Source organism: Lactuca serriola, chromosome 4 (genome assembly GCF_051521515.1).
Source record: "Lactuca serriola cultivar US96UC23 chromosome 4, Lser_US96UC23_V15, whole genome shotgun sequence".
Classification (NCBI taxonomy): domain Eukaryota; kingdom Viridiplantae; phylum Streptophyta; class Magnoliopsida; order Asterales; family Asteraceae; genus Lactuca; species Lactuca serriola.
In genome coordinates, this window is record NC_136411.1 from 1,375,853 (window position 1) to 1,386,258 (window position 10,406).

The following is a 10,406-nucleotide window of genomic DNA, read 5'->3' on the forward strand; positions in this document are numbered from 1 at the left end:
TTGGTATCAGAGCGGGTCTTCAAGATCAAGGTGATTATTGAAGAACGATTCTCAGTTTGGCAATTTTTGTCACAATTTTGAGCAATTTTGGTGAGTCTCTCTCTATGATCTCTCGTAATATTTGATTTGTGCGTTGTGTTTTTTATTCATGATCGTTTGACTCGTTGGATCAAATTCTTCTTGAAAAACCCCATTGATGATCCAATAATTTTTTTTGATCAAATCCAATCAAAACAACAAAATCTAGATTCAAATACTATTCATGTCCAAAATTATTGAGCCAAATGAATTTCGTGTTCAAATTAATATTCAGTTATCATATTGAATCCAAAAAGTTAAATCCAATTACTGTTCATCGTTTATTCAAGGTTCAAGCCCAATTGATCCAAATTTCAATTGTTACTGTTCACAAGTGAGTTTAAAGCCCAATTTGCAATCCAATGATAATTGTTATCAGTAGATCTATCATTCGTATCTCATATTGATCAATATCAAACAATTGTTGATATGTGTGTACGCTTGCATTGCCGAGTTGTACGTTTGTTCCAAGTTTTTTTTCCCCGTTCTTCACTTGTTGTTCATTCATCGATTGTTCGTTAATCGATTCTTCTTGATTTCGAATTTCATTCCTTCATCTCTATTAATCATTTGTTATTCATTGGTAATCTGCGTTTAGATTTTGATTTCAGATGATACATATGCGATGAAATCAGTTTTTTTTCCCGTATCTAAACATTTTGAAATCGGAAATTGAGTTTTAGATCGTACAAGTCTTATTCAAGAACATTTGAATGAAATGAAGAACAAGTTGAAGATTCTTTATTTGATCTGAAAATTGGTGATAGAATCGTGAATTTGGTGTTTCTTGTCCTTTGATTTTGAAAAGTCAAACACAGCAGAAAGTCAAAGTCGAAATTTATGGGTTAATTCGATGAATTAGATGTCAAAATCAGTTAATACAAGTTGAACAGAGGTTATGAATGTTGAATTCTTACTCGATTTGGAATTTAATTTCGCAATTGGTTGGGTTCATGAACGTGATGTTGAACACTGTGAGTTGTTCATATTCGCATCTTGAACGTGATTTTGAAATTAATCATCTTGTCGTAAATGAAAAGCGAAGTCAATACAAGAGTCATCGATGCGAAGTTAAGATGGAATTGGTAATCGATTTTGATTATTGATTTTGTGTTCTTGAACAAAAAGTAAAAACCAGTGATTTTGGAAGTCGAACAGGAATGAACTTGGGAAGGATGATGAAATCAACTGAGAAAGCTTGAATCTGGATTTTGGAGTTACGAATTCGAAATTTTGGAGTCGATTACTGGGTTCATTCGTGTATACAGGGAAGAATATTGTCGAAGGGTATGTGGATTAAAATGCGAAGATCCAAATCAATTCCGTATATTTGTTTAGTTGGTTATATTGGCTGAAAGATGCGAAGGGTATGTAGATTAAAATGCGAAGGTGATTGTGTTATATGAATTGAAAAAGAAGAAGTCGAATTTACGAAACTGGCCCTTAAAGTTTTGTTTGTTTGACAAGAGATTTCGTACGAAAAAGCCTACTCTTCGCATGTTTGGAGAACAAAAGGGAAGAAGATTCGAAAACGGCCCCTGAACCTTTGAATATTTTACACTTCGCAAATTAACTCAAATTTTGCATGTTTGACACTTTTCACCCAAATTCGAAAAAGGACTGTTTTTGCTGAAAATTGAAGATTGTGCATTTCAGGCCCCTGCAGTTTGTGCGAATTTACACATTTTACCCAGTTTCGCAAATGGGAGTGTGTCACTGCAGAATTTTGAAATTGACAATTTCTACCCATTTTTGAGAATTTTTGTCAAAGGCAATCCGGGAACGACAATAAAAATTGATTATTTTTTGGTTTTTCTGGATTGAAGCACAAAGTTTATGCCACATGTTAAGGGGGAGTTTTAACATGAAAAATTCCGAATAGAGCACGTTTTTTTTCCTTGGAGTTTTATAATCAAATTTCGATTATAAAAAGGGGGAGAAGTTTTATATGGAAATTCGAAGTTGAATTTTTCATATTACGCGGATTTGAAGACCAAAGTGATCTTGAAGTTTTGAAGATTACGAGATGATGCAATTGGAACTTCGGAAGTGATGTATTCGAAATGGGTTTGGTTTATTGAAGATTTTTGGGGTGTGTTTTTATGCGTAACTTTGGGTGATTATTTGGAGTTTGGAATACTCTTGATCATTCGTTGCTGCTCGGATTGTATGGTCTCACATCCTAGAGCCCAAATTGAAGAATCATGGAAGAATTGAAGATTGAAGTTCGTTTCGACATGTGTCACCTTTGAGGCTCGAACAGCGTAGTTGCTCGACTTTGGAAGATTTGAAGTGGGTCATTCATTCCTAACTTTGAGGGGGAGAATGTTAGGGTACAAAGTTATTCATTCATGACTTTGTAAATGTTTGACTTTTGTAAAACCCACTTGCATGTGGTGCTTTAGCCTTTAGACCCATTTGTTAGTTAGAGTGTGAGAGAGAGAGAGAGAGACATGTAAACACCTCTATAAATAGTGGGTTCATACCACTTGTAGAGGTGTGCTTGAGAGATGTAGAAGTGAGTGTGTAAGTGTGTGTTAATTATGTAGTCTAGATCTAGATCTTTTTTGTAACACCATATACATTCAATATATCTCTTAAACACCCAAATCACCATGTTCAGTTGTGCAAGCTTTAATTGCGCATGTCAAACTATGTTCTTTGTCACTACAGATATTCAGTTCTTCTTTCAAGTGATTTTTTCAGTATACTATGCGTCACAGTATATATCATTTGTATGATAGGATGTAGATGTATTGTTAGTATGTGATTAAACAAGTAAATTAGAATAGTCTTTTGTATATTTCTTGTTTGATTTTATGATGCGTTTATGTGTCATGATTGAGGGTCGATGGTGGAACGGTGTTGGGTTATGAGCCTAGATACCCATTGTTGATGATGGAAGGACGTCGGGTCATGAGTCAACCGTTAATGACAAAACGACATTAGGCTATAAGTCAGGTGGAACGACATAAGGTCTCAAATCATTTGTTTGTATGCATTTTATGTGTATTTAAGTATGTGATATCTTTGGATACTCATTAAGTTTTGTGTTTATAGTCGTTGATTGAATGTTTTTCAGGTAGTTCTGTTGATCGAGGAAAGGGTTTGGCGTGACTGTACACATTCATTAGTGATGGATTAATCTTGACTTTTATTGTTATTAATATTATTGAGACTTTGGGATACTTGATTTTATGATTGTTGAACAAATATGTTTTTTTATCTATGTTTTATAAAGATGTTTTGAACGATTTATCTTATTTTAAAAATGAAAATTTTGATTTGAAATTTGGGACGTTATAGCAAGTGCAATCCTCGACCTTTCATTTCAAAAAACGCACAAACATCAAACACAATGGTTAATAGTACTGCACATTTATGGAATTTGGTATGCATATACATATATTATTATTTAGCACTTATATTAGTTCTTTAAATAATATTTTTTGGCTTTCTAATTTTTAATTTTTACTTTTTTTTAACTTTTTCTGTTTTTTTTTTTTTCGTTTAATTTTGGTTTGAAATTTGGGACGTTATAGCAAAGTGCAATCATCGACCATTCATTTCAAAAAACGCACAAACATCAAACACAATGCTTAATAGTACTGCACATTTATGGAATTTGGTATGCATGTACATATATTATTATTTAGCACTTATATTAGTTCTTTAAATAATATTTTTTGGCTTTCTAATTTTTAATTTTTATTCTTTTTTTTAACTTTTTCTGTTTTTATTTTATTTTTTTCGTTTACTTTCGTTTTTTAATGTTTTATAATCAAATTTAGCTTATTTTCTTTTAATGCTTTTACTTTCCTTTTTTGTTTTTTTTTTTTTGAATGATAGGTCACCCTAAGGTTTAAAATTTTAAGATGGACACAATCATCCTTTTTATCCCTTCCAACACACATGTCATATATGTACCACATTAGTTTTTTTTCTCATATTTCCATCCATCTCAACCTATAACACTTTTAAATCCATTTGTTTCAACCCAAAGAGTGTGGTACAACTTAGCATGCATATAGTACAAATGAGATACAAAAGAATGTTGGAAGAGCAAGTTCATAAACCCATTCAACTCGCATTATGTATGGTACCATAAAAGAAAGAACGGTGTCCATGAATGATAACATATTCAAAAAAATAATTTTTTTTCACCTAGACCTTTTTTAATAACAAGTTTGGTTCATAACATTTTGGATATATAATTTTAGATTGATCATATTAACCAAATCAAGTTTTTGTCTCATAATATTTTTTTGAATTATATAATTTTAAAATCATAAAAGATACGAGTATAAATATTAACTAATCTTGAATCATAATATTTATCATAATAAATTAAGGTTCATAAGCATATTGAATCATAATTTTTTATCATAAATATTTTGAATTATCTTATTTTAGATAATAACATTTTCAATTTTTTTTAAACATACAATCTTATAAAAAAAATGTGGTATCTAAACTATCTTATTTTTGAAAAAAAATTATTTTTTTATATGAGTAAACTAGTAAGATTTTAAAAAAATAAATAAATAAATAAATAAAACTTTTTATCTTTATTTGAATTTGAAGAGTACTTTTTTTCAAATTTTTATAAATAATAATGATGTTAATTAGAATGTGATCTTTAAAATATTTATTTAAAAAAAATCTTTTTGTATCCCTTACATATTCTTGACATTTGGAGATAATTTTAGTTTTTCTTTGTATAAAGTTAAACATTTTTAAATTATTTTTCAAACATTCTATGCTTATTTTGTATATATTCAAAATTTAAAAACTTCCAACTTTCCAGTTTTTTTCTACAAAAAGAAAATAATAATAATAGTTACTAAAAAAAGTGTGCATGAAAAAAACAATCAGTTAACAGAAGCTAACATATAGCATTGAAAGTGGGTTGGCTCGTAGTGGGGAGTCTAAAATGTAAAATAACATGGTTCATTATTTAATTGAAACCGATAGGAAAAAAATACTAGTTGTGAATTTGGATCGGGTCGAATCGTATAAGCAAAAAAAATCAAATTATTTTTAAAGACATTCTTGATTTTGATTTCTGAAATAAACAATAATTCACAATCAACAATCAAATAACCAAATACATGAACAACAATCAAATAATCAATTCACACTGAAAATTTGAAACAATAAAAAATCTACTATAAACTCATTGAACAATAAAAAAAAATCACTAAGTATTACCAAACATTCAATAGATTTGATTTTGATGGTTATGGAATAAATTATAAATATTAACAAGAAAAAGAAAAGAAAAGAAATTCAATGAATTTAATTAAACCTACAACTAAATTATGAATAGTGGTCTTTGTCACGTAATATTGAAATTGGAAATAGAATTTTCAATAATCTAATCAATTTTCACAAAGTTAACAAATTGGATCGGCAATTATGAAGAATTGAATATCAAAGTTAACGTGCTGTGAAACGATTGATTTGTGACTTAATTTTTTTTTAATTGTAACTTGTATTGGGCTATAAATATTGGATTATACATTAAAAGATATTGGGCTATTAAAATATAGATTATGACTTTAAACATCTAATTTACACACTTTTTTTGTTGCGAAAATATTAAAGTGTTCATTTGTATTTATTTTGTAGGTCACAATTTTTAGATATTGGGCTATTAAAGCGTTCAATGTAACACATAGACTCGCCAATGCTGGATGTGGGGTACAATAGCTTAAAATATTCGATTTTTTTTTTTTACTTTTTTACCCTTTAAACATTTAACATCTCTTATAAAATTTCAAAAACTCGCAACCAAAATATCATGTCATCGTCTCGTAATATGTTATATGATAAATTCAAGTCAATATGAGGAAAATTTATTCTTGCGGCTCTTACCGTTTTTGTAGATGTTATCCGATCCTAGTTCTAGTAACTTATACTTGGGTTGTGATTATTTTCAGTTCCTTAATTGGTGGTAGTATTTTTCCAACAAAGATTTAGCAAGAAAATGAATTGTATTTACATGGTTGGTTGGTTGGTTGGTTGGTTAGTAATTGTGAAATCAGTAATTCCATGCAAACATCTTGTGAACCCTCCTCCTCCCTCCCTCTTTACTCCGTCTCATGTGATTGCCTTAATGTCTTTCCAACCAAAGTATCTATATCTCAACAGTCAACAACACCACCTCTACCTCTATTGTGATTGATGATTCATGTTTTTTAAACATGAAAGACCTGTCGTTCCTTGGCCTCCACAACTCCCTTGGTTTGAAGATGAACAAGGGGTTGAAGAACCTGTGCACGGGCGACACCTCCACCTCCACTCTGAAGCAGCAAAAGTCTCCTCCCATGGCGGCCGGAAACAGCCAGCAGCAGGCGACACTGGAGGAGATGATCATGCGGTTGGACTTGGAGGAGAAAATGGCAGCAAGAGCAAAGCTACAAGAAGAGGATGGGGATGGGCAGCAGCATAGGATGTCGTGTGTAAACAGCTCAGACATCTTACGGTGTGCCAGAAACGCACTGAATCAGTACCCGAGGTTTTCTCTTGATGGGAAGGACGCCATGTATCGATCTTCCTTTCGAAACCCAACATCAGTAGCAGTGGATCTGAGAAGCTGTTTGCCTGCAAAAGTTGCAGGGGAGAGGGTGATCTGGTGCACACCGGGTGCTGTGGGTAGGCTAATGGGACTCGATGCAATGCCAATTCCTGTAAGACTAAACCACAGAATCAACTCCAATCTCAGGAGAAGATGTTTCCATCACCGTCTTGCTTCTTCTTCCACTGCCGGATACTGTGTCATGAAGCCACTACGCGATCAACCAGGCTGGCCCATGCGTCGCTTTATCTAGGACTTTACTTTTTAGTGCTAAATCTAAATGTTGTTTTTTTTTTTCCTCTTTTTCAATCGTGTAAAAGATGTAGGTTCACAGTTGACTACACAAACAGTTGCAACATTTGCTCCAATCAATCAATCAATCGTCTTCCGTTTTGATCTATTATATTATTTATATATATCTCAAGAAAAAGCGATATGGCAAAATACTACCAAACTTAAATCGGGGCTTTTATAATACTCCATAAATGAATTACATATAAGTCAAAAATATAGATATATCCACAGTTTGATCATGTATAGATTTGCAAAGGAAAGAAAGATGAAGTACCTATAGGCTATATATATATATATATATATATATATATATATATATATATATATATATATATATATATATATATATATATATATATAAGTAATAACGCAGTGACTAGCTTAGCTGTTCCTTATGGAGATGGAGACGGGTGTCCGAGGAGGCGAAGGTGAAAGCATTCGTTGAGAAGATGCATGGAGGCTGAGGGGCTTGTTTGTAATTGTAACCAAAGGAGCAGAGAAGGCAGGTTTTAAAGGTGGTTTGACTTTGATAGAGGCTAAGTTTGCAGGAGGTCTGGGGAGCTCATGGAGTTCACTGATTTTAGGTGATGAAACAAAACTGTTACTATTAGTATTAGTATTACCACCGGATAGTTTTGTAGTTGAGGCCAATGGTGTGCGTGTGATAGGAATAGGACCACTCACAGTCGCAGATAAAGGAGCCTTGTTTCTACTACTACTACTACTACTTCCAGCCAAAGGACCAGAGAAAGCATATCTTTTGATTTTTTTGGCACTAACACTTGGATGATGCTCAATTTGACTTGCTGTTGGAGAGGGTAGTGGAGTGGGTTTGCTGAGTGCTGATTGTGTGTTTGATGGATGAATTGGTCCTGAGCTGCTGCTGGATACTAAAGGTGATGAATGCCACAAATTATTGTTATTATTATTTGTTTTTTGTGATGTTGGTGTTGGTGTTGGGAGAACATATGTATTCAGCTTTCGAGCAGATGACTGCCTCATCTGTCTTGGGTCCCGCTCCATATTACTGCTTGCAGCAGAAGCAGAAAGTGGTGCTGATTTGCATTTGCTGCCTGCATTCACCTCTACACCAAATGTAGATGAGTTCCATAGGGGTTTCCTCTGCTCCTCCATGTTTGCCTTTACTGCAACTTGTGGAAAGGTAATGTCTGCTGCGCTATCCAACTGTGTAATTGTAGAAAAAAAAAAAAAAAAAACAAGTTTGGTGAGAGAGAGAAAAAAAAAACCAACCAACAACAGCCTAATTAGAGAGCATCAGATTCACCTCCATGGAGTTTTCTGAGCTAGAAGCTTCATTTTTCGGATCGCCCCTCTGGTACTCAAAGCTCAATTCACCATCTTGATGCATGTCTTCTTCGCTGTCATCTTCAGTGTCATCATCAGTAAGAAAAACAGAGTTTCTATCATCATCATCGTCGTCTTCTTCTTCTTCTTCAAGCCCACTGAACTGGTAATCGATATGCTGCTGTTGGGTTACTAACATAACATGCGGCTCGATCGCTTCAAGAGATCTGAGAGACTTCCTGAAAAAACACATCTGAGCAGCATGGTGGCGAGCAGCCTGTGTTAGAAGACTACGGGACTGACCCTTTTTCAAAGACTTCATGCGGAAAACAAATAAAGTGGCGTCCTCATCAAATTCTTCTTGAGCTGCTCGCAGCTGATGGGAAGACACGTATTCTCCTCCTGATTTTCTCTTGTCTTTGTGTCGTAATTTCATCTCATCATACGTCATCCTGGTACAATAGCAATAATAGCTTACTATACATTCTTTTTCTTTTGACAAAAACAAACTTGAATAAATAAGTTTCAGAATCAGACCTCTTCTCGTCGCATTGCCTTTTCATGTCCTGAAACCAAAATCATCAGCATTCATCACAGTAAGCTCTAGCTATCTACCCTTTTCATGTCATAAAAAAATCAACTACAACTACAAACCTCAACAACACGCAATTCACTGAGAAGGGACTCTGAAGGGGCTGTGATTGTGCGAGAAATATGTGCACGCTGAAAAAGGAACATCTTGCAACCGTCACTAAATGTGTGGTGTGGTGCTTACTAGTATATAACTTGAAAAAATTAAAATGAAATAGCAACTCACATAATTATCCACCAGCTTCTGGATTTCAAACTGCACCTTTCCCAGCATTAGCAAGACTCTACCTGCAAAATCATTGGGTTTAGGGTTTTAGAATGAAATGAAACTCATAAGCTTCAAACTCACCGCTGTCTTCATCATCGTTTAACGAGGTTTTCTCGAGAAGACAATCTCCCATTTCCCGCAATGACTCCGAGAACTCTGAAACAGATTATCAGCATCATGTATCAATCCACGCATAATTTTTATTTGTTCAGAAAAGGTGTCAGTCAAATACCGTAAGCACTGTTCGCTGTGGCTGCTGCTGCAGAAAGTAAACTGTCATAGCAATCTTTCATGTCATGCATGTCCTGCAAAACACAAAAATAGTAAAGAAATCATAATAATCTACAATCGCAATTATACGTTTGCTTCGCGAATTTACGATAGGAGATTTTGATTCCAAAATTTTAGCTTTGAGCATAGACTAAGATAATCGATGAAGCCGTTGACTGAAAGTCAATATCAAGTCTGAATAAGATCTAATTTAATTACAAAAAGCCTAGCATAAATTTTTGATCGACGAGCACTAAAAACTCGCCCCTTTGGAAAATCAATTGATAAAAACCTAAAAACGAATAGTGAGGGGAAAACGGAAATTACCCTCAAAATCAAATTTTGTTGGTTTGAAATTTCTATCGACGGAAAGGGAAAATAGAAATTAAACCTGGGAAGCCTGCGAAAGCTCATCCAATTGAGCGGGAGGTCGATGAGTATTATGCCTGTGTAGCCCTAACCCACGCAGTTTTTTAAAGGGAGTTTTCATTTGTTGTGTTGGGTGAATGAATGGAAAATTATGCAGAGATAATGGGGTATAGATTTTCTGCAAAGATTGGAATAAAATTATGGAGGGGGGCAAATGAAGAAGATGATGATCGTGAATTCAAAGGTCAAAAGTCAAAGGGAGAGATCAAATGCGATGTTTGTTCAACTGTCGATCGTCATCTTAACTTTCATGGTGAGGAGAAGTCGCCTGTGTTTGTCACGCTAACGCGCAATATTCACTATTCGTCACGTAATTTGGATATTTGGAAATTGTTTTTTTATGAATACATGGTTAACTAAAAAAAATTAAAATGGGGATATTAACAAAAATGATAATTTCTTTGTTAGTATATCATAAAATAAATAAATAAATAAAACTAATTTTTTGCGTTTTTAGAAAGTGACGAACAAACCCGGAATGGGTTGTTTCGGATATGTGGTTTTATAAAAGGAAGTCTTATATATGGTACCGACCAGGGTTCTTTAAAAAAAAAGAAATTAAATATATTTTTATTTTTTCTTCCTAAATAT

At 33.5% G+C, this 10,406-nt stretch overlaps 2 protein-coding genes across 2 annotated transcripts; one reads left to right on the forward strand and one right to left on the reverse strand.

The window, feature by feature from the left end:
* The first annotated feature begins 6,197 nt into the window (after positions 1 to 6,197).
* On the forward strand, positions 6,198 to 7,056 carry LOC145100871 (uncharacterized). The gene has a single exon (XM_079037995.1). The coding sequence runs from the start codon at positions 6,285 to 6,287 to the stop codon at positions 6,909 to 6,911; it is 627 nt and encodes a 208-aa protein (XP_078894121.1). The 5' UTR covers positions 6,198 to 6,284; the 3' UTR covers positions 6,912 to 7,056.
* A 230-nt stretch (positions 7,057 to 7,286) lies between these two features.
* Positions 7,287 to 10,130, reverse strand: LOC145100870 (hydroxyproline-rich glycoprotein family protein). The gene is made up of 8 exons (XM_079037994.1): positions 9,778 to 10,130; positions 9,349 to 9,421; positions 9,198 to 9,272; positions 9,075 to 9,136; positions 8,912 to 8,980; positions 8,795 to 8,823; positions 8,238 to 8,709; positions 7,287 to 8,137 (listed from the first exon to the last, which is right to left on the reverse strand). The coding sequence occupies exons 1-8, from the start codon at positions 9,874 to 9,876 to the stop codon at positions 7,334 to 7,336; spliced, it is 1,683 nt and encodes a 560-aa protein (XP_078894120.1). The 5' UTR covers positions 9,877 to 10,130; the 3' UTR covers positions 7,287 to 7,333.
* Positions 10,131 to 10,406: the final 276 nt, after the last annotated feature.

Coding starts and splice junctions, on each gene's coding strand:
- LOC145100871 (XM_079037995.1), top strand. CDS start 6,285: ATGAAAGACCTGTCGTTCCTTGGCCTCCACAACTCCCTTGGTTTGAAG.
- LOC145100870 (XM_079037994.1), bottom strand. CDS start 9,876: ATGAAAACTCCCTTTAAAAAACTGCGTGGGTTAGGGCTACACAGGCAT. Junction 8,981..9,074: donor AGAAGCTGGTGGATAATTAT/GTGAGTTGCTAT, acceptor TTCCTTTTTCAG/CGTGCACATATTTCTCGCAC. Junction 8,138..8,237: donor GCTCAGAAAACTCCATGGAG/GTGAATCTGATG, acceptor ACAATTACACAG/TTGGATAGCGCAGCAGACAT.